The 24,492-nt window shown below is 42.4% G+C and overlaps 1 protein-coding gene across 1 annotated transcript in view; it reads right to left on the reverse strand.

Annotated features, from left to right (window-relative positions):
- Cd80 (CD80 molecule) overlaps positions 1-20,121 on the reverse strand; it is a 31,600-nt gene extending 11,479 nt beyond the window's left edge. Inside the window, exons 1-2 of the mRNA XM_008842988.3 lie at positions 20,020-20,121; positions 6,693-7,010 (exon numbers count right to left, since the gene is read on the reverse strand). Coding sequence (XP_008841210.2) covers positions 6,693-7,010; positions 20,020-20,119 — 418 coding nt within the window. The 5' untranslated portion in view covers positions 20,120-20,121. The remainder of the gene's footprint in view (positions 1-6,692; positions 7,011-20,019) is intronic.
- Positions 20,122-24,492: the final 4,371 nt, after the last annotated feature.

A 24,492-nucleotide genomic window follows, 5' to 3' on the forward strand; every position in this document is an offset into this window, starting at 1 on the left:
AAATGAAACAAAATTGAAGACCCAAATATGAGTACATGCAATTTCAGCCACCTGATATTTGACAAAGGGGCCAAGAACATTCACTGGAGGAAAGACAGCATGTTCAGCAAATGGTGCTGGCAAAACAGGATCTCTACCTATAGAAGAATGAAACTAAACTCCTATCTTTCACCTTGCATAAAATTTGACTCCAAATGGATCAAAAACCTCAATGTGAAGCCTGAAACTCTGAAACTGTTAGAAGAAAACATTGGCAATAACCTACAAGATATAGGTGTAGGAAAGGATTTTCTAAACTGGACATCAATTGCTCAGGAAACAAGGTCAAGAATCAACAAACAGGACCTCCTCAAACTACAAAGCTCTGCACATCAAAAGAAACAACCAAGGAAGTGAAGAGAAAACCCACAGAGTGGGAGAAAATCTTCACCAGCAAAACAACTGCCAGAGGTTTAACATCCAGTATATGTAATGAACTCAAAAAACAAAGAATCAAGAAAGGAAGGAACCCAATTATAAGATGAGCTAAGGAGCTGAACAGAGAGTTTTCAAAAGAAGAATTAAAGATGGCTAAGAAGCATCTTAAAGGGTGTTCAACATCGGTAGCAACTAGGGAAATGCAAATTAAAACCACTTTAAGATTTCATCTTACCCCGGTCAGACTGGCTAAGGTCAAGAGAATAAATGATACCAAATATTGGAGAGGATGTGGGGAAAGGGGAACACTCATCCACTGCTGGCAGGATTGCAAATTTGTTAAACCCTATGGAAAGCAGTGTGGAGAACTCTTAAAAAACTACAAATGAACCTACCATTTGACCCAGTTATACCACTCCTTGGCATATAGCCAAAGAACTCATCCTACTGCAGAGACACTTGTACATCCATGTTTGTTGCTGCTCTTTTCACAACAGCTAAGAGATGGAAGCAACCTAAGTGTCCCTCAGTTGACGAGTGGGTAATGAAAATGGTTTATTTATATGATGGAGCTTTACTCAGCAGTATAGAAAGATGAAATCATGAAATTTTCAGGTAAATGGATGGAACTAGAAACTATTATACTAAGTCAAGTAACACAGACTCAGCAAGAAAAAAATCAAATATGTTCTCCCTTGTATGTGGACCCTAGCACCAAATCCTTATAAGTGAGTGTATATCCAGACATAGCTATAGGAACCAGGATAATGAAATGGAACCAGGGAGGTAAAGGAAAAGAAAGAATCTGAAAGAGAAGAACAGTTAGGAAAGAGGTGTTAATAAGGGAAATATGGATAAAAATGGGGTTATTTTAAGAGGAGACGGGAGGGAGAATTATACAAGGATCCTTGGGGATAAAGAGAAAGAAGGAGCTCAAGAGAGGTGGGACCATAGGAGAAGGGTATTATTAAGGGAGAAATGGAAAAAATGAGGGCACTTTAAATAGGGAAACCATGGTGGAAGGGTTAGACAATGTGAGAGATATACAATGTCTACCTAGCTGTACAAAACCAGAAGGAACCATATTAGGCCAACAACCTACTGAAAAATTATACATACAACCAGATCAAAGAATGTAATATATGCCTAGGCAAGGTTTATCTGAGAACCTTTGGTCTTTGCCCAAGCTTTATCTATATAGCACATGGTAATTAAAAGTACCAGTCTGGTGGAACTAACCCTCTTGGGGGTTTAACAGCCATAGTTTGAGACCTATACTAATTTGGCCAGAGGGACTTAAAGGACTGATTTTGCTCCTTGCCCTCCAAGGTTGACTAAATTCCAGGGGACTATGGAGCATCTCTCAAAATGTCCTGTAACTGTGGTGAATCACCTGTCCTCTTGATCAAGGAGGCCATGGAGACCCCACCAGATGGACTTGAACCAGTGTCTAGTCTACAAAGAGGAGGGTCAACACAGAGGAAACATTTCCTCCATGCTTCCAAGCGAAGCCAGCCATGGTCAAGCAGGACCTTTGACTTATCTTCACATACATGGAACTGGTAGAGAAAAGGAGCCAGGGGCTCCTCCTAAGTCCATGTGACCCCTGAGGAACAGATCCTCAAACAACCTTAAGAATAAAAATAAATGGGTTTATCTGGGCCAACTGCATGGTCTGAAACACCCAAAAGGAAAGTATAACCAAAGTTTAAAGGGATTAATGGAATTCTTTAAGAGTCTATGTGTATAGCTAAAGGCTATATAATAAGAAACAATGTCAGACAGGAGATATCTTCCTTTGAGTTGTTGGCCAGGGTGGTCCAAGAGACTCCCAGACAGTAACCCAGCATAGAACTGGGAAAATGAACAGCAGGCCCCAATCTTATCTAAAGGAATATTGTCAACAGATTGCTGCTAGATAAGGAAGAGCTGATCTTCCTAAAACAAAGAACTATGGATAAGCACAGGGGAAAGGCTGGGGGCACTGACAACACAGTGGACAGTAACAGGGATGACAGAGTATATAGGCTCCAGTGGTGATGGGAGGGTATCATTTGGGATGTGGGTAAATAGATGAATAAGATTTTTGGGATGTTTGGTATGAAATAGACACATACACACAAAAATCAATAAATTTAAAAAAGGAGTTATATTTGAGGAAGAAGCATAAAAATTTGCTTCATGTTAATTAGTAGATGTGAAAAACATTACCATTGAAATCTACCTGATGACTTTATATCTATACTCAAGTACCAAGGAGCTCAGAAAGTAACCGACTTTGACTAGTAATAATCAGATACATAGAGATTAGAGACACATGAGCAAACATCTAAGTGTTAGTTGCATTAAAATGATTTTTTCTGTATGAAATGGCATAATTTAATAATGAGATCTTTTTTAAAGGTTAAAACTTCATCCAATTTTATGTCTTATGGGGTTTATACTGAGTACAATATTGTATAACTGTATAAATTCAACTGTAAATCTAAATATTTACAGCCAGTTTTGAGAGATGCATCTTAGCTCTGGAAATTGTTATTGAATATGTGAATGCTATTGTAATGAAATGCTTCTTCTAATTATGTAGTTATTAAATAAATAATAAAAAATGTATTTTATTGAGATAAAACTGCCCAAACTGCACAGCATTGAATCTGTAATCTCAGCCACTACATTTTACTGAATCTTTGCTATTCTAACATCTTAGAGGGACAAAGAGGCCTCCTAGGATCCCTTCATTTGTATATTTGACCTCCAATATCATATTAAAGTGCATTTAAAACAAGGTGTGGAAACCTCCCCTAACTGTTTCCTCACTTACTCTTGGGCTCACAGATTTTAACTTCTCAGTATACGTGGGGAATCCATGTCCCATATCATTAACGTTCTTCTCAGAAGTCTGAGAACCACAGAGCTCAGTCATGCTGAGTTCAGTGGTTGCCACGATCAGGTCTTAAGCTGAGTTTTGTCTTGTGACCTTGGGCCAGTTACTTCTCTTTAGTCTTAGTTTGCTCATCTGGAAGATGGCTGTCATAATCCCTGCATTGACGGCTGAAGGAATTAAATGTCATCATTGCTCTAAATCACTTAGCCATAGCCTGACACACAGGAGTTTAAGCAGATCTCTCATTTAAATCAGGTTGTCAAGGGAAAGCTTCTAGAACTGCCTGGTGGCACTGAAGAATGAGGGGAGGGGCAATATCAGGTGTATAACTGTCAGAAAAGGGAAAAACTTGGATTTGGTTGGAGGTAAAGTCACTTTTTTAAAAATGGAACTTGTTCCTAAATAAAGTTTGATGTGTTCCTGAGGCATTATTAGTTGGCACTGTTATTTTCTTCTCATTAGCTTATCCCATTGCATCAAATCACTACACTGGCAGTCAATATAAAAATATTCCTTTGGAGCTGGAGAGATGGCTCAGCAGTTAAGAGCAACTCTGCTCTTGCAGAGGACCTGGGTTCGATTCCCAGCATCTACATGGCAGTTTACAATCTTCAGCAACTCCAGTTCCAGGGAATCCAATGCCTCTTCTGACTTCTTTGGACATTGTATGACATGGGTGCACTTAAATACATGTAATCACTACACAGATACACATAAAATAAAATAATGTTTTAACTATATATCCTGTTTTACCTATTTATTTATTTTTATTTTATCTGCATGAGTATTTTCCCTGCAGGGCAGTAGGTGCATCCATGGCATGAAATGCCCACACGACCCAAAAGAAGGCGTTGGATCCCTTGGACCTGGAGTTATGGACAGTTCTTAGCCACTATTTGGGTCCCAGGAACCAAACCCCAGTTCTCTGCAACAGCACCCAATGCTCTTAACTTCAGAGCATCTCTCCAGCCCTCAATTTATTTCTTGTAACAATATATCACGTGCTATAACTGGGATAACTAATCCAAACTCCTCACATTCTAAATTATGACTCATACTCATTCATGTCTGTGCTCCACTTTTCCGATAACCAGCTACACAGCAAGAGCCATGTTTTCCGGGTCTGACGGGGCTTACAACAGCCCCAGCTTTGTCTCTAGCTCTTCTGCAAGTTGATCTGCTTGAGATACTACTATATAGGTCTTGCAAGGCTGTGAGCCATTAAATGATTAGTCCTTTGTATCTCATTTGAACCAGTTAACCCAAGTTTTCATCCTTCTTAGTGGAGAAGGATGAAGGATACCGTTTGAGCAAAGGCAGAGGTGCAAATGTTTCAGAGAGGTCCAGTGACAGCCCAGTTGATCTGTTCCCTAGAATAGCTGCTTCTCAAATGCACTAGTCTGCATGGGGTTTCATATACTGCGGTCGTATTATGTTCCCATTTTCCAATACTAGAAAATGTACAGGGGGCTGGAGAGATGGCTCAGTGATTAAGAACACTGGCTGCTCTTCTAGAGGATGTGAGTTTGGTTCCCATCACCCACAAGAGGGCTAACAACCGTAGGTAACTCTAATTCCAGGGGATCTGACACCCTCTTCTGGCCTCCATGGGCAATGCATGACACAGGTGCACTTACATACATGCAGGCAAGACACACAGATAAAGTTTAAAAAAAATAATAAATATTTTAAAAAGAAAATGTAGAGTACCCACTTGTCCTCCTTTACCTGAGACTCCTCAGTATTGCCACTAAAATCTTGTGTTCTGAGGAAACCGTTCCATCTGGGGCAGAATAGGACAGTGGGCCTCTGCTAAATGGGAACTCTTTTAACCCCTAGTTTCTCAAACAGCAGTTCACAGCAGCAACACTGCTGTCTCTTTGAAGCTTGTTGGTCCTGCAGAATGTCACATTCAAACCCTAGACATATGGAGTTTGAAACTGCATTTTAACAGGCTCCAAGTTATTTATAGGCACATGATGTGAAATGTTTCAGGGAAAGCCTGCTTCAGTGGATTATACTGGAAACTTCAGAATGGTTCCGGTAAGGTAGGCTAGTTTTCCCTTTGTGTGTTCCTTTACCGGTTTTGTCCTCACATCCTTGACCTCGCAAATCTCATTTAGCTGTCCTTGCCTCCTGCTGCAATCTAAAGCTACCCCCCACCCCCATGGTGTCCTCTTCAGGGAGGGATTCTCTTCTTGGTCTTTCTGCCCTGACCTGCCTTTTCTCTGGATCTTCTGCTAGAGTCTGAGTTAATGTAATTAGCTAGTACAAGTGACAGTGTTTGTGGTGCCACCTCCTTCAGGTCATAGTTTCATTTCTAACAGGGACCCAAGGGAAGGGACGTGCCAACAACTACAAGAATGCCTACAATGACTAGAAGTTCAGGAATCAGTACAGGTCTGAATTTTGGACAAGTGAACTTCATACCCCCAGATCACATCACTATATAATTATTTGCTCAACCACAAGTATAGGATACACAGAAAAGGTATAAGACAGTTCTATGTGACTCTGGCTTTACACCTCAGCTTTAGGTGTGGTCTGGTGGCCACGAGAAAGGAGGCAGAGCCAATGGCAGAAGCAAGGAAAAACAGTGAATTTACCAGCAGCCATCTGCTGAAATGCTAGGTTATCAAGATTAATCATTATGTTTTACTGCGTATGAGGCTTTATTTCCCTAAAGCCTCAATGGCCCACAAAGAAAATGTATTTGAATTTTAAGGTGAGGGAATGGCCTGGGACTGTAATTTCTCAGCAAGAACTCTGGCTCCATGCGTGTCCTCCAGGACTGCGGCCTGTGATGAGGGCAGGATGAAAAGCATTTGCCCTTCATAGCAGGGCTGTAAACAGGGCATTGATCCCCTCTTCTTCCCTATGGCAGGCTTGACTTAAGCATCCAGTTCTTTAGCACTGAACTTGATAAGAATGACTGTTAGTGAGAGCTTCAGTAAGTAATGAGTAAATTTGTTTTGAAAATAGTAGAACCTGCTAGTCCAGTAGACACAGATAGTCAAGTACTGCATGGACAGGACAGGCCACGTGGCTCTTCTATCCTCCCTTCAGGGTTTCAAAGGCCTGAATTGTGGGCTCAGATGCAGTTCACAGCACAGCTACATCAGATCAAAGCTGTGCTCCTCTGATGCAGAGGGCATTCAGGTCATGCCAGGGCCTGCGATGGTTACTGTCAATTTGGATTTTCAAAATACAAGAAATGCAAATTAATAAATATTTCCATTTTGAGAAATCAGTTATGATTTTCTGTAAAACTGGAGACTCACCCTTCAGAAATGAAGTGAGGTACATTCATCTTTGGTCAAATTGCCATGTACATCAATAGGAATGTGTCCATAGGGACATTAAGAATCAGTAAATCAGAAATTCCACCAACCTCTGATTGACAGCGTCACTGACTTCAGGTGTTCCACTCTGTAAGGCCCTCTGTCACTCCTTTGAACAACACAGGTATAAGTGCCCCCGTCCGACAGGTGCAGGCCCAGGATCACAAGAGAGAGGTTGTTAGCAATGTCAGAGAAAGTCCGGTTCTTATACTCCGGCCACACTTTCACCATCCCAGATATGATAGCCAGCACCATTGTGCCGTCTTTTTGCCAGTAGACACGAGCTCTGTCCAGTTCATCAAGAGAAATGTTGTAACCACAGGACAGTGATGCCATTTCTCTCACTGACTTGGACACTTGGCCAAGACCTAAGGAAGGGCAAACAGAACAGGATTTTATCTTCAGTGAACACAGATTCCTGCATGAGCAGGCTGCATCCAAACTCAGCATGTTCTGTCTAATGACTAACCATGACGAGTGAATCTATTGGGATTTTTTTGGGGTTCAACACTTTTTTATAATTTTTTAAATTAGTGTATATTAATTGTGCAAAATAGTGGAGTCATTTATTAATTTTTATTGTGGTTTTAAAAAAACTCCACATAGCTACATGTATGATGCATACCAATAATCTCTGCACTTGGGATGGTGATGTCGGAGCATAGCAAGATTGAGGTCAACTTGTGCTACATAGGGAGACCCTGTCTCAAATTACCAAAGACTGGGCATGTAGTTGGGTGGTAGAGCACTTGCCTGTCATGTGAAAGGCCCTGGGTTTGACCGTCAGCATTGAAAATATACATAAAATTTACTATACTGACCTTTGAAAAATCTACAGTGGGGTTAAGTACATTCACATTTGTATAAGATAAAGCTCTAGAACTGTTCATTTTGTGACATGAATCTCTGTACCATTAAACAACAAATTCCCTTTTCCTTTCCTCTCCTTGGAAACCACCATTCTACTCTTTGCTTCTGTGAATTTGACTGCTTTAGATAGTTTGTCTCTTGTGATTGGCCTATTTCACTTAATGTCTTCAATTTTGTTCATCTTGTGTCATATGATAAGATTTCTTTCCATTTTAAGGAATTTCAATGACCTGACAATAATGAGCATGAATACTATTCACAAACATATATCTGAGATACACACACACACACACACACACACACACACACAAATAAGTAAATAAATGTAATTTAAAAAGAAAAAAAGAGATTCCTAGCAGACTATAGCCTTAGCACTTGAGAGGCAGAAGCAAGAGGATCAAAATTCAAGGCCATCCTTTGCTAATCAGAGAGTTCAAGGTCAGCTTTCACTACAAAGACTCTGTCTCTAAGCAAACACAAAATTTTAAATGGTAACACAAAAAAGTTGCTGGCCATGGTGGAGCATGCCTATAATTCCAGCACTTGGGAGGGAGAGGCAATAGATCTCTGGGTTCAAGGCCATCCTGGTCTAATAGTGAATTCTAGGCCAGCCAAGAATGTGAGACCCTGTCTTAATAAACAAACAAACAAACAAACAAACAAACAAACAAATGTGTACTTTCTGGGCTTGGACTGACCTCATGGTTTGGTTTTTTTTTCTGTTTTTTTGTTTTGTTTTGTTTTTTGTTTTTTTCGGTCTTTTTGAGACAGGGTCTCCCTGTAGCCCCAGCTGTTCTGGAACTCATTATGTAGACCAGGCTGGCCTTGAACTCACAGAAATCCACCTGCCTTGTGTTTTTAGGCTGGAATGACTTGCTGCTTCACAGGACAAGGCCATGGGTTACAACTCTGGAATGTGTCTGCCCTGTTCAGCTACCTATATGGACCCTCTATCCTGTCTTCCTTTTGGCTGTCTGTAATCCATATATGCAGTTATCCCACAGCTTTCATTTGCTAAGCAGGTTCCATTTTAAAAATCTGGCTCATGTCCCCATCAGTGTATCCCAGATACCAACATTTCAGTGTCTAAAGTCCAACTCATTAGCTCCTAATAGCTATCGACACAATGAAATTCCCTATCAGACTAGACTTCTGCGTTTGGGTTCAGAGACAGTGTACCTCTAAGGCCCAAGTTCTCAGGATGAGCCATGCCTGCCCAGTGCCATCATCTGCATTTTCTTTGCCTTGTGCTCCCAGAGCCACAAGGTATGACTTGGATTCTAGCCCCAGCTCAGCAGCTTGCTGATTAATCTGTTTCCTGATCTGTGAAATGGTTTTGGTTCCTGCCCATTCAGGAGCACTACAAAATTTGATTCCATTCAATGATCTAAACAGGGGTGACTCAGGGACATAGCAGGTCTTCTGTAGGAGTATATTCTTTCCTTCCGCCTGCCCCAAATCCTACGCTCTGTTCCTTTAATCTCACTCAGGAGCCATATCAGCTGTAAAGGACTGGTATTGCTTAGACCTGTTAGACACCATAATATGAAATATCTCACTTATCTGGGTCCCAAATAAATAATGGGTTAACCCCTCTCCAGAACTGTTTGCTCCCACCTCATAGAAAGCAATGTTTCCAACTGATTTTGACATCTGATGATATTAGCAAGAGAGAAATCATAACCAAAAGCAAAACTGTCTAATTCCAATGATGGTTCCGAAGGAGATCTGTGCAGTCACATAAAGAGAAGCGTGAATGTCTCCCCTAACGGTCACGGCACCTCATCAATGGGCTGTTCTCCCTTCCTGTCTGAGTCCTCTGTTGGTGCTGAGGAAGAACCATATTGAAAAGAGGAATCAAAACTCTCTCACACTGTTTGGAAATTCCCACAGGAACTGTCCCACTCTCTTGCAAGCAATGAGAAAATGGAAGAAATGCCTCGGAAGGCTTCTGTCTTACAGTGACTGTGAAGGGAAGTCAGGTCTCCGAAGCTCATTGGATCTCTGAGTTTGTTGTGTATGCCATTTTGCAAGTGGGCATTGCAACACCACAGACAACGCAGGCATGAGAGTTTAAAGGGCACTGTGCCTCACTCTCCTCACAGTGCCTGGGATGTGAGAAAAGCCAGCATCTTCTTCAGAGCTCCACTTGGCCCACTTTACTCCACTTTACTCAGGCCCGAGTTCTCTCCTCGGGGTGGCTCTGATTCTCCCAAACAGCTCCTTCTGACTCCATCGGTCTGCTTGCTCTGTTGCTCCTTAGGCTCCTACCCTGAGTTGTCTTCAGTCTTCTTTTGTTTGTTTTAGTCTTGGGTTTTGAGATAGGCCTTGCTGTATAGCCCTAGCTGTCCTGGTACTTTCTTTGTCTGGCCTCAAACTCCTTATAATTCCCCTGCCTCAGCCCCCTGAATGCTGGGATTAAAGGCATAGGCCACCATACCTGGCTTTGTCCTCATTTTGCTCCAGCAACATATTTACATGTGGGATAGGTACTTACCTATGTATAGAAATGACATGTAAGGACCTGGGGTAGGGGGCATGTGACAGCATTTGCCTGTTTTGTTCATCACCACATCTGCAGAGTTGAGAACAGGGGCTGGTCTAGCAGGTACAAAATAGATACTTGCTGAATGCATAGATAGGCATTAGGAGATAAGGACTGGCTCCATCTATCACGTTACAATCATAACATTGAAAAAGTGGCTTAACCTCCATGGTGATCAGGTAACCACTTCTGCAGAGTGGGAACGTTACCTTCCCTACTTTACATAATTGCCACAATGATCATAAGAAGTAAAGTGCTTTGATACTATAAGTTAAAATACAGATTTAAATTCTAACTTAGTAGTAGTAGTAGTAGTAGTAGTATGTGTATGTATGATGGCTTATGTAAGTGCAGATGTGTTTGTGCCACAGCAGGGATATGGAGGTCAGAAGACAACTTTCTAGATTCAGTTCTCTACCTCTACCATGGGCTCTGAGGATCAAACTCAGGCCATTAGGCTTGCATAGAAAGTGCTTTCACTTGCAGAGCCATCATACCAGCCCTACTATAGATGTTTGATAGGTCTGTTCTGCCCATGCACCATCGTCTGCTTGTTAAACCATACCCAGGGTGGAATCATAGAAACTGTCTAACCTATGGTATGAATGGAAGGCCCACAGCTAGCATGGGGTGTGCACCAGGCCCCTTCAACTCATCAGTGGCTGGACATGGACAGAAGATGTGAGAAGAAATGGGCAGAAATAGGAAGCAATTCTACTCCCTTCTCCTAGTGGATGTGTGTACATGGCTCACCTACATGGCAAACTGAGGACATTCAGCAGTTAATCCCAGGCCCTTTGCCACCATCCTTCCTTACTCAATTCAACTCCCAACCACTACCCTCCACCGGAGGAAGCTATTAGCCTACAAACAAAAAGACCACTGGTTTTAGTCAAATAGTGTACCTTTTAAGAACTTAATTTACAGCAGTTTATTGTTAGCCATGAAAACAGATGAGGTTCCAATACATACTACAGTATTATACTACATACCATCCAATACATAGGTGAGCCCTGAAGGCACAGTGCTCAGTGAAAGAAGCCCAACACACAAGACTACAGAGTGAATGGTTCTGTTATAAGAAACATCCAGAATAGGCACAGTCCTAGAGAGGGAAATTAAATTAGTGGCCACTGAGAATGGGGGGGGGCACCAGAACATGGCTAATAAAGGGCTCTTTTATGAGGTGTTAAAAATATTCTGAAACCAGATAGTGGTGATGGGTTCGAAACACTGCAAGTCACTAAAAACCAGTGAATTTTACACTGAGATGGAGAGTTTTAAATCCTTTCACATAATATAATTTAAGCTTTTGTTTGTGGTACTATTGATTTGCAGCTTGGGGACTATGTAATTTTTCTTTATAAGAGTATCATCAATGTGCATCTTTTTATGTTTTTCAGAAAAGGTTTGGATAAAAGTGAGAAAACAAAATCCCTTATTGTGTCTCAAAAAATTGTTCAATTTTATGTCATTGCAAAAAATTTAGGAGATTCGGGGCTGGAGAGATGGCTCAGCTGTTAAGAATACTGGTTGTTCTTGCAGAAGACCCAGGTTCAAATCCCAGCACCAACATGGCAGTTAACAACTGTTGGTAACTCTAGTTCTAGAGGATCTGACTGCCTCTTCTGACCTCCGCGGTCATTGCACGACATGGGCGCACTTACCTACATGCAGGCAGTACACGCATATGCATGAAACAAAAAATAAATAAAATTTTTTAAAAATTAGGAGATACAAAAATAGTAAAATAATCCCAGCACTCGGGAGGTAGAGGCAGGAAGATCTCTGTGAGTTCAAGGCCAGCCTGGTCTGCAAAGTGAGTTCCAGGCCAGCAAGACCCTGTCTAAAAAAAAAAATAGGGCTGGAGAAATAGTTCAACTGGTAAAGACATCTGCCGCTATCGCCAACGGCTTAAGTTCCATCCCCAGGACCCACATGGTAGGAGGAGAGAACCCACTCCTGCAGGTTGTCCTCTGGCCTCCACAGGTATGCTGTGACATGTACGTTACCTCCCCCCAACAAATAAATAAATAAATGTAATAAAAATTTAATAGTTCAATAATTTAATGCATAGATTTACAAGAAGACTTAAGAAAGTCTTCCTGCCTCCCCCTCACCCCCACCAGGATACACCTTTCTGGAGTTTAACTGTGCAGCAGATAGGCTGCCTTGGCAACCAAACCTCTGGTCAAGGGTCTTAGTTCTGGGTCACCATGTGCCCTAACAGAGAAAGGAAATGATCTAGCTACAGCATCTAAAAGTCCGTAAGTGAGGAGACTCAGTAGTGCCTAATGTCCTGGGTTTGATCCTCAGTAAAACAAAACAAAATAGAACAACCTAGGTGATGTTAAATAAATGTGTTTGTTAAATAAGCATTTTCTTGGGGCTGGAGAGATGGCTCAGCAGTTAAGAGCACTGACTGCTCTTGCAGAGGAACTGGGTTCAATTCCCACCACCCATGTGATGGCTGATAACGGTCCGTAACTCCAGTTCCAGGGGATCTGACACCCTTTTCCTTGGGCATTGCACAATTCAGATGCACTTACATACATGTAGGCAATACACTTACATACGTAAAATAAAAATAATAAAATATTTAAAAATAAGCATTTTCTTTTCTTTTCTTTTTGTTTTTTTTTTGTGACAGGGTCTCCCTATAGCCCCAGCTGACCTGGAACTTGCTCTATAGGCCAGGCTGACCTTGAAATCACAGAGATCTGCCTGCCTCTGCCTCCTAAGTGATGGAGTTAAAGGTGTGCACCACCACATCTGGTGATTAAATAAACATTTTCATGAACTAGAAAAAAATTACATTAAATTTGGAAAGAATGAAAGAAAAAAATATAAACATCACTTATCCTAATGCCTGGAGATTTTACTGATAATGTCAATCTTTTTGTAAATCTATGCATTAAATTACTGAACTATTAAATTTTTTATTACATTTATTTATTCATTTGTCAGGATTGGGGGAGTACACATGTCACAGCATTCCTGTGGGCCTGGCCTTTTCTGTGGAGGTGACATTTTGGGGCATCTCTAAGCTTTTGATTAGGTGAACATTTCAGGCCTGGTGTTGGGCCTGTGCTGGATGCCAGCAGCACAAATAAGTGAGCCCTCTAGCCACTGATGGTTTGAAACTTGTCACCTGAGTTTGACATTTCTCTTGACTTTCTCTCCTCTTCAAACCCAGCTCATCTAGTCTGTAAAAATCTGGTCCTTACTTTTTCCTCTCTAAATAGTATTCATATTCTTAAAATGCTAAGAGATTTGGACAGCTGTTATCAGGATGGTGAGGATGGAGGTTATCACTAAGGGGATGTGTTGGCTAGTAGCATTTAGACAGCATGTGAGGTGCTATCCAGGGAACATTCACTTTTTCTCTGGCTCAGAGTTCCTAATGTTTCTCCTGCATCTCTGACCAGCTCCTACAGAAAGCCTGCCCCCAGCCATCTTTAAAAGACCCCAGTCTATGGGCTAGATGTGGTGATGCACACCTTTAATCCCAGCAATTGGGAGGCAGTGACAGGTGGATCTTTATGATCTACATAGTGAGTTCCAGGGGGCTACATAGTGAGACCCTATTTCAGAGAGAGAGAGAGAGAGAGAGAGAGAGAGAGAGAGAGAGAGAACTTGAGAACCTTGGTGCTGAAGGAAAAGCTACCCATGTGGTTCCTTTGACAGATGCCTCCGACCCACCAGTTTCAGGAGTACAGACAGGTATTTCTGCCCCCAGAGACCATTCTCCTAAGATGGAGGTAGAGAGGATGTGGCTGAGTCCCACCTTGTACAGGAAAGAGGACCACTTGTCCTGGGTATCAGTGACTGGAGAAGAGGGAAAGTTGTGGAGGAGCATGTCTGTCAGGGTGTGGCTTCCTGACCCAGGGCAGGTCAAGGAGAGCCCTGAGTGGCACATCCCTGGCCCTCAGACAGAGTCCTCCATAATCTTACTCCACTGCACTCTCTCATCCCCACAGATAACTCACATCCACACTGAGGTCTGGCAAGTCCTCACCAGCTTCATACTGTGCCTGTCTTAGTCCATCCACTTCCCCCTGACCGCATTCTTTCATCAAGCCCATCACATCACAGAAACAGTCTCCTGGTAAGTTTGCACAATTACTGTGACTGCTCTACAAACATTTCCTAGGCTCCAGCAACTCTGAGTTATATCTCCAGCCCTCTTAGACTTTTTTTTTTTTTTTGCCATGACCCCAGACTAGTCTCAAGCTTACTATGTAGCTGAGGATGACTTTGAACTTCTGATTTTCCTGCCTCTACCTCCAAAGTGCTGAGATTACAGGCATGTGTCACCTCACTGTGCTAGAGTCTGAGCTCAGGGCCTTGTACATGCTAGGCAAACACTCCATCAACCAGGACACATACCCTATCTATATGTTTTATTTTAAGACAAAATTTCACTTCTTGTCCAGTCTGGCCTTGAATTCACTTTATAGCCTAGGGAGGTCTTGAAGTTTTTGGTCCTCTTACCTCCACCTTCAAAGTAGCTGAGGTCAGGTGTGGTGGTATATGCCTTCAATCCCAGCATTCATGAGGCAGAGTCAGGTGGATCTCTATGAGTTCAAAGTCAACCTGATCTACATAATGAGCTGGGGCTACAGGGAGACTCTGTCTCAGAAAGATAAATAAATAAATAAATAAATAAATAAATAAATAAATAAATAAATTACTTTAGGAAAATCATTTTTTTAAAAAAAAGTAGCTGGAATTACAGGTCTGTGCCACCAGGTTTGACTCCATGTTTTTTGTTTGCTTATTTACTTATTGGTTTTGTTTGTTTTTAATGCTTTTTATAGACCAACAGCTCAAACTATAGCTATCTGGTCAACCCCCCAGCCTCGATGTCACCTGAGTGCTTATTAGAAATGCAGAACCTTGGGGCTGGAGAGATGACTCAGCGATTAAGAGCACTGACTGCTCGTGTAGAGGACCCGGGTTCGATTCCCAGCACCCACATGGCAGCTATGAACCGTCCTTAACTCCAGTTCCAGGGGAATCCGAAGCCCCCTTCTGATCTCTGTGGCACTGCTTGAGGCAATATACCCATACACATAAAATAAAAGTAATAAATAAAAAATATCAAAACAAAGTAAAAAATGTAGAATCTCAAGCACCACTGCAGACACACCTGAACAGAAACAGCATTTAAAGTAAAGTTTTAAAACCAGGCATGGTTGTTCATAAATGTAATCCCAGCACTTGGGAGTCTAAGGCAGGAGGATCTCCATGAGTTTGAGACCAGCCTGAGCTAGAGTGAGACTGTGTCTCCAAAAATCAAAACACAAAATAAAATATTTTTAAAGTTCTTTACTTTTTCAGAGCAGTTTTAAATTCCTAGCAGAACTGGGTAGACAAGTACAAAGGAGCACCACAGACCGATCTGTCCTATGTTCCAGCCTCCCCTGCTGTCACCATCCCACACCAGAGTGGCACATTTGTTACAGTCCATGAGCCTGTGCTGACGCATCATTACTACCCAAAGTCCATAGCTTAGAGTTCAGTTTGAGAGGTGTGCTTTCTATGGGTTGAAACTTTTATGATTACATATATCCATCCTTATAGTATTATGCAAAATAGTTTCACTTCTTTGAAAAAAACCCCAGTCTCTAGACTGCCTTTTAACAAAACCCCCGGCTGATTGATATGCATAATTAAAATATGCACAGCACTGTGATAGAAAGTGCCACCTCCTTCCCTAAAACCCTTCCAGACTTTCCCATTGCAGTTCCAATAACATTCAGATTCCCCATGGTGATCAGAATGTCTGGCTTCCTCTAACCCCTGACCTATCCACCACTGTCCATCTGTAGGTCCTTGCTTACTCTGGCTCTCCTTCAACTAGTGAAGATGGTACCTCCAGATAGTACCCTATCTTCAAAGCCTTTATTTCTGTTGTGGCCATACATTCATTTCTCTGATTATTGGATTGCTTGCCTTCTTCCTCCCAATGACCATAAATTCCATGAAGTAAAGAACTCGTAATTTTCCCCCAGAACCAAGAAAATCATTCTGTATATAGAAGCTGCCTGGTTTTTATTGAATTAAATAATTAAAAAGTATGAGCCCAGGGACTGGAGAAATGGCTCAGCAGATAAGCTCACTGGCTTTTCTTACAGAGACCCTGGGTTCTGGCTGCAGCTAACTACCATTCTTAACTCTAGTTCCAGGGAATCCAACTCCCTCTTCTGGTCTCTGTGGGCATTGCGTGGCATGGGTACACTGACATATATGAGGCAAAACATTCATACACATAAAATAAATAATATAAAAATGTTTTAAAAAGAATGAGCCGGACAGCTGATTGTAGCCCTCTGATTGGTAGAGTGTTTGTCAAACATTCATGAAGCCCTGTGTTCATTCCCCAGTACTGCATAAATTGGGTATGGTGGTACATGCCTGAAATCCCAGTACTTGAGAGGTGGAGGCAGGCAGATCAACAATTTAAGGTCATCCTTGTTTACCTAGTAAGTTAGAGGATAGCTACAAGAGACGCCATGCCTATGTTCTTCACTTTGGCACCCTGCCCAGGATGTTACCCTGACCAGAATCCTTTCTATTGCCATCTGCCTCCATCAGGTCTTCTCCTCCAGCTCCTCTGGCCACCATGCTCCTTTCTTTTTCAGATTCTAGACTTGGACGGTCAAGACCTCCTGCTCTTCACTCACTTCATGTGGATTCATTTTGCTTTTCCCCAACTTATATATGCAAACTTCTTTGAGGGCAGGAATCAGAGGCTTAGCTTACCCCTGGGGTAAGGTGTGCATTCAGAACTAAGAAGTTCAAGGACTGGTTGTTGACTCAAACAGTAAGCCTTGGACATGGCTATAGAAGAAGGTGCTTTCCTAATAGCTAAAAATTTATCACCGTTGGTTTATTTCTGACTCTGATTTTTCTGGTATAGTTGTAAAGCCTAGCTTTAAGTTTTTCTTTTTCATTTTCTTTCTTTTTTTAAATGTTTTCCATCCCCTGCTTTCCAGACCCATTTCTAGGTTTATGCAGTTTCCCTAGAAGACTTGAGTTTGGAAGTGCTTTCCCAGTTTTCCAGAAAGATGTTGTAACTGTGTAATTGTTGGTAATGTCAGCTACATACAAATTCTGATGTATAACTGGGACACTTAAGCCATGGTTCTCTTGGTTCTGCAACAGTAAAATAGCAAGCTTTACAACTTGGTGCTGAAAACTTAGAGTTACCGTCACTGCAGCAGGAAGCCTGTGTGCCTCAACCCTTCTTCCCTTCCCTCTCCCCTTCTCTCACACTTAGATACTCTGGGCAGTATTTTAGGTGAGCACCTTTACATTAGGACCTTTGAAAGTCCAGTTTCTGCAGGCTGTACTGCATTCAAGCTTCTTTGCATTTGAGAAGCCAGTTTGTACTTGGCTCCATAGAAAGCAGATATTTTGTTTACTGGCCTTAAAAAAAGTCACAGGAACTAGCTACCACCTTCACCTCAGTATTTGGGAGGTGGAGGCTGGAGGATCAGGAGTTCAAAGTTACTTTTTGAAACCAACCTGGGCTATATGAGAGTCTCTCTCTCTCTCTCTCTCTCTCTCTCTCTCTCTCTCTCTCTCTCAAAATGAAACAAACGAAAAAAATCAGAGCCTTGCCATGGCTCCGTGGGTCCCAAGCTGCATCTTTTGTTTCATTCTACATTTTTCACGTTTACTCTGATTTTATTTTTTATTATTTATCTTTTTAGTGTGTGTGTGTGTGTGTGTGTGTGTGTGTGTGTGTGTGAACATGAGTGCAAGTACCCAGGGAGGCCAGAACATCTAATCCCTCTGGACCTGGAGTTATAGGTGAGTCACCCCAAGTGGGTGCTGGCAACTGAATCCAGGTCCTCTGCAAAAGCAGTCTGGGCTCCAATCTGCTGAGCCATCTCTCTAGCCCCCCTATCATTTTATTTATTTATTTATTTATTTATTTATTTATTTATTTATTTATATTTTTATTTATAGCCAGGGTTTTATTATGCAGCCCTAGCTGGCCTGGAACTCATTCTATAGACCAGGCTGGCCTCAAACTCACAGAAATCGGCCTGCCTCTGCCTCCCAAGAGTTGGGATTAAAGGTCTGCCCCATTGTGCCCTACTCACTTACCTGGAAACAGAGTGTTGCTCTGTAGCCTAGGATGACATCAAAATCACCAGCCTCCACCCCAAGTACTAGGATTACAGATGTACACCACCATGTCCTGCACAAAGCCCCAACCTTCTTGATAGTGCCACAAGTTCAGCTACATTAAGATCATCTGCATTAAATCACCCCATAGAGTAGAAATCAGTGGCTTTCATGCTATGCCTTACCCATGCAACTGCATTTTAATAAAACAGAAGTTTGGCTCATTTTGAGTGCAAGTAGAGAAGTAGGAATGACTCTGCATTTTGTTCATGGAGGTGAACAACCACCATCTGCCCAATGTAAACCATGAGACACAGACCGATAACTTACTGATGCCAATAAAACATTACCACCTATGAACGTATCCAACTAAACCAGAAGCACATGGACACATGGCATACCAAAAACTGCATCAGAAGAACCAAGCCTGTGAGCTCATCAAACACACTAGACCAACAAATGATGTAACACCCTCACATGGGCCATATCAAACGATGGGTATCTAATAGTAGGGACATTGTCTCCCTACCCATCATAAGGTCATTTTGTGCATATGTCATGGAAGTCACAGAGACAAACTCCTGGGGTTCCTGGGGACTCAGCTCAGTCTGATACAGCCCATTGGAACTGCCATTCATGTAGACCTACTGTGCCCTGAGTCACCTCTGTGCTTTGGCAGTCCCGCCCCTGAATAGAACCCTGCCACTGAGTTCATTCTGTTACTGTCTAACCTCCTGCAGTGACTCCTTTTGCATCTGTATCAGCTCTCTGCTCTGCCCTCAGTAAGGCCCCTTTGGACCCTGCAGGTACTTTAACCCCTTCTCAGCTATTCTGTAACCTACATATCATGATGTGAAGAGTAATGCATGGACTGAGAGTTCATATTAATAACTGAGATTGGAATGGAATGAAAGAACCTACATTTGCCAGTCCAAAAAAAAAAAAAGATCATCTAGAAGTCAAAATACTTTCCAGAACACATATGAAATACAGTCAGATAAACTAACAATATAATTTTGTGCTAATCTTAATGGCAGATGCCAGTGTTGACAAAAGAAGTCAGAATACAAGGCTTAAGAGGAAATATTAAGAGAAAGATTTCATCTTAAGAGGATTTTATTTCTCAGCTAGGCATGGCAGCACATGCCTTTAATCCCAGAACTCGGGAGGCAGAGGCAGGAAGATCTCAGTGAGTTCAAGGCCAGCTTGGTCTATATAGCAAGTTCCAGGTCAGCTGGGGCTACAGGGAGACCATGTCTCAAAAACACCACAGAGAGGGAGAGAGAGAGAGAGAGACAGAGAGACAGAGAGAGAGATAGAGAGGAGAGAGAAAGAAAGAGAGAGAATTATATTTCTCAACTACCCTCTCTGCCCTCAAATAGAAAAGATGGTCATTGTTCAGTCTTAAGAGGCAAACTGCATCAGTTGAATTGTATCATAGACATATACTTGGAAATAAGACCCCTCAGGCCAATACCCTTGACATGTAACAAGATGTAAATGAACATCTAATATTTATGGAGGAGGCCATAGCTCTAAGCTGTGGCTTTGGCTTATGGTTTTGTTTAAAAAACACTATCCCCACCTCTACTATTAGAGTCTAGGTCCTTGGTTTAGCCTAGATACTAACTTGCTGTGTGACCTTTAACCTTTTTGAACCAGAACTTTCTTAGGCCTAAATTGTTCTGAGAACACCCTGAATGTCTCTTCTTGGTTCACAAAGTAAGGCAGAGGCAGGCAACCCAGAGAACAGCACCGCCTTCCTTACAACCTCAGAGATCTTAAGTGGAGACTCAGTCAAGTTCCTAAAAGTTCCTTACCTGAAGTAAAGTGTAAAAGACCCATCAGCAGCACAAAGAGATGCCGGTGCCTGAGACGACACTTGTGTGGTGGTGTTTCCTGTCTCAGTGGGTGATCCATAGCTTCAGATGCTTTGGATAGATGGTGAAAGTCAGAATTTTAGAGCCAAGGAGCCTGGGCACCTCCTAGGCTCACAAAAGGGGTGGAACAGGCAGTAGAGAAGCGACAGTGGTACACACCAAGCAGAGGCTAGACAACTCAACTGCTCCACAGAGATGGGATAGAGTTCTTGGGTATCCAAAAAACTGTGTTTCACAACCTGAAAAAGAAACTAGTACGAGTTACCCAGTCACTTGCCATGGCTTGAAAACTCTCTGGTTGCCTGCCGAAAATGAGTGAGAGTTCATAATCTAAGTGACCTCTAAGTCAGGGTGTGGCTGTGACAGGAACTCAAAGGTGGAGGGAACTCTAAAAGAGGTGACTTGCTCAGGTCCGTTCTAAGAACCAACCACAGCTTGGGTGAAATTGTTCTCTGATTGGCAGGTGTGGTTAACTTTATTAGACACAAGATGAGCTCATGGTGCTGCCCCATAGGCCCCACCCTCAGGAGACTGAGGTGGGAGGACCACTTGAGTCCAGGAGTTTGAGACCAGCCTGGAAAATATAGTGAGACCTCCCCCCCATCTCACAAGCAACAACAATAGAAAGCACAGAGAACTCTAAGGACCTTCAGTATGTTAGTCCATGAACATTCAACTCTTCTTTTGGACGTACCCAGGAAAACACAGTAACCAGCAAGGGTGTACCTGTACAAAGCAATGCTTAAGTTACAAAACAGCTTCTTTTTATATCAACCTAAGAAAACAAAAATCTCAGTTCTTAAATTTAGTATCCTATAAGGACAGAGGATCTCGATCAACAGAGAAGTCTACCACCAAAAAGGAAGGAAAGAAAAGATGCACTACAGATATTACTTACTTAGATTACATAGTATAGTGTGAAGAGGCTGGGTAATTTTTTTACCAGTAAATGTATCAGAATTGAGAAATGAAAATGAATGCTGTGCGCCGCTGTCATCCGGGCAGCCTGCTACCCGTGATACAGTCCAATGCTGACCCGAAGATGTGTGGGTGTCCTCTTGGGGAACTGTCCCAGAGCTAATGTTCGAGCTATACTAGATAATTTTATTAGCTACAGTCTATTTTAAACAGTTAGCTTGAAGGGACTTTCTCATCAGAATTTTATTAATTAGAAACACTCAAATTCAGCCTACAAAAGTATTTGCTACCATCTAAGAAATTTAAAAAAATGAGTTTTCATGGTGATTCTTTCTAACAGTGTTGGGAAGCCACAGCCTTGAATAAAAGACCACAGATGGCTCCTCTGAGGGCAAGTAGATGTCTAGGAGGTGGTCATGACAGTATGTTTGTTGAAAAAGCAATGAGATTGGGTCTGGGGATGTGCCTCAGTAGAATGCTGGCCAGGCATGTAGGAAGACCTGCATGTTTGATCCCTAGCACTGCATAAACTGAGCCTGGTGGTACTGGAGAAGTAGAGCCAGGAGGATCAGAAGTTCAAGATCATCCTGGTCTACAAAGCAAGTTTGAGGCCAGCCTGGAATATATGAATCCCCCTCCTCCCTTTCTCTCTCAAGCTCACTTTCACTCAAAAAAAGTCAGGTTGGTGGTAACTAATTCTATCAAGCTATCCTACAGTACAATAAACAGTAAATGTACTTACGTGCTGAAGAAAATGCCTTTTTTTCTTCTGTGTTAAAAATCAAAGGACGGGGCCCCGTTTCTGAGCTGCTCTCTTCTTGCTGTCTCCAGGCTAATGATAAGGCTCAGTTTTTCTATGACACAAACGTCAAAGAGGTGGCATTTCCCCTTTCCAACTTCCCTTTACTGAAGCCTTGAGGAAGCTCCCCTCTTCTTTGCTCTTCTCTGAGAGGGTGTGACAGGGCAAGTCACCCCAGCCACTCTCTCTCATCACCACAGATAATTGACAAACTTAGAGAACTGGGTACCTGGGGGAGGGGGAGGGAGAGGGACAACTACTAGCTTTACCAGGACAGTGGTATGTGAGCTTTCTGAGCTGGCTCTTTCTGCACTGGTCTCAAGTTGTTTTCACACAGTGAGACTTCTGTGGGAGCAGGCTATCCAGCTCATAAACAGTGGATACTTTTTGGAGTGTGCTCTCCTCCTCTAGACTACCTAATTGCATTTGCATCCTCCCCATCCTCACAGAGTGTGCTCCTGGCAGCCATGTTGGATGGTACACTCCACTTACCACAGCTGAGTGTACCTCAGTGAGCACAATGATAGCATCAAAGAATAAGGTGAGGAAGGTCACAGTCTCCCTCACGACTGCCATCTGTAGCCAGTTTGATACCCTGGGCTCCTATATAAAGAATTTGGAAGAACTCCTAGACAAAGAGCCATGCTGATCAGTGAACCTGCTTGCACAGAAAACTGGATTGTATCTTGCCTGGACCTACACTTTTCCAAGCTGGCTTCTGCCCCCTCCCCGAGCTGCTCTGTTGCCTTGGCATAGAATATCTTTAGAAGTTCTGCACTCAAGCATGTAGAACCTGAAGTGGGGAAGTCGGTGCCTGTGGGACTATCCTTAACCAAAGGGAGCTGTTGGTGGATGGATAACTGGTTCCTCCTTTGTCCCTCAGGTAGAAGTTTTGAAAAGCATTTCTTGAGGGTCCCGGAAGGTCCTGGGGGCTAGAGTAACCATTGCCTTTTTTTAGCTGCCAATTGAGTAATGATGTTCAGTTTAGTTTGTTTTTTCTTGTTTTGAGGAGTTTTTGTTTTGTTTTGTTTCATTTTATTTTTATTTTGGTTTTTGAGACAGGGCCTTGGCCTGGAACTTGTTATATAGGCAAGGCTGGCCTTGAATTCACACAGATCTGTCTGTCTCTGCCAACAAGTGCTAGGATTAAAGGTGAGTGCGTGGCTGAGTAAGGTTTCTTGTACTGAATTTCCCTTCTCTGTTCACTCTCTCCTGCTCCACTGGATTCAAGTTTATGAAGTTTTTCACTCAGGTCTTTGTCACTTGCTTTGCTTTCCAGAAAACATAAGACAGCAGAAGTACTTGCTATGTGAAAGACCCAATCAGCTGGGCGTGGTGGCACATGCCTTTAATCTAGCACTCAGGAGGCAGAGACAGACAGATCTCTGTGAGTTCAAGGCCAGCCTGGTCTTCCTAGCAAGTCCCAGGCCAGCTGGGGCTACAGGAGGCCCTGTCTCAAAAAAAAAAGGGGGGGGGTTTCCCCTGAAGTAGAGCAGTAAGGCGAGTTTAAAGAAGGGGGGGGACAAGAAAATGATAGTAGCTATGGGGCACTAGTGCAGCAAACACAGCTCTAGAAATGTCTCAAATACCAACTTAACCTTACTAGAAAACAACTTTTTCTGGGCAAAAAAAAAAAAAAATCACTAAGTTGCTGTACTTCCTGTATTTCTCTGTGTTATTGAAGGCACTGAGAACCCTTGAAGTAAAAAGCTGATGGAGAAGGCTAGAGACCTGAGGTCTATGGGTTCCCTAGGACAGGAAGCAATGAAAATCATACAGAAGGAAGAAAAGGACAGAACAACCACTTTGCCATGATGAGCTTCAGGCCTGGGAGGTGGCAAGCACAGGCTTGCTTTTTGCAGTTCACATGATATGATCAGATAGGTCCCCTGCCCAAGCATCATTTCCACTGGTACCCTGTAATGCATGTACTTCTAGGCCAGAAGATATATTCATGAGGGCTAAGGCAAAGTCTTCAAACAGAGGAACCTGTGTCCCTGTGGGAACCCTTTTCAAAGAGCATAGCACTGACGATTTTAAGAAAATTAACGTTCATATTTTCACTTCCTTTATGTATTATTTCCTGAAACTTACCTACAGGGAGAGAATTTAGTTTTACCCCTATTTGTAAAGAAAAACTTACCTTTCACCCAACCTGAATCTTATTGGGGTAGAATGTTCTGGAATATAAAAACAGAGCACCCTTGAGCCACAACCCTGCTCCTGTTGCTTGATACTTTAAGAAAAGACAGGGACTAGATAAATGGCTCAGCAATTAAGAGCACATACTTCTCTTGCAGAGGACTTGAATTCAACTTCAAGCACTGACATGGGGTGGCCCATATCTACTTCTAACTTCAGCTCCAGGGGATCAGATAGAACTGGTCTCCACTGGTACCTGCACTCATATGCACATACACACATACACATAATTAAAAATAAGATAGATCTTTTTTAAAAACCTTTTTTAAGATCTTTTTAAAAAACCTCTTTTTAAAAGAAGATGGGGCACGGTTCAATAATAGTATGCCATCCTCAGTACAGAAAGAAAAACAAAAAGGAGAAAGGGGGGGGAAGGGTGGGAGGAGGGGAGGGAGAGAGATAGATAGAGACAGACAGAGAGACAGAGAGAGAGACAGAGAGAGACAGAGAGAGAGACAGAGAGACAGAGAGAGACAGAGAGACAGAGAGAGACA

Source organism: Nannospalax galili, unplaced genomic scaffold (genome assembly GCF_000622305.1).
Source record: "Nannospalax galili isolate Female #2095 unplaced genomic scaffold, S.galili_v1.0 scaffold18, whole genome shotgun sequence".
NCBI lineage: Eukaryota > Metazoa > Chordata > Mammalia > Rodentia > Spalacidae > Nannospalax > Nannospalax galili.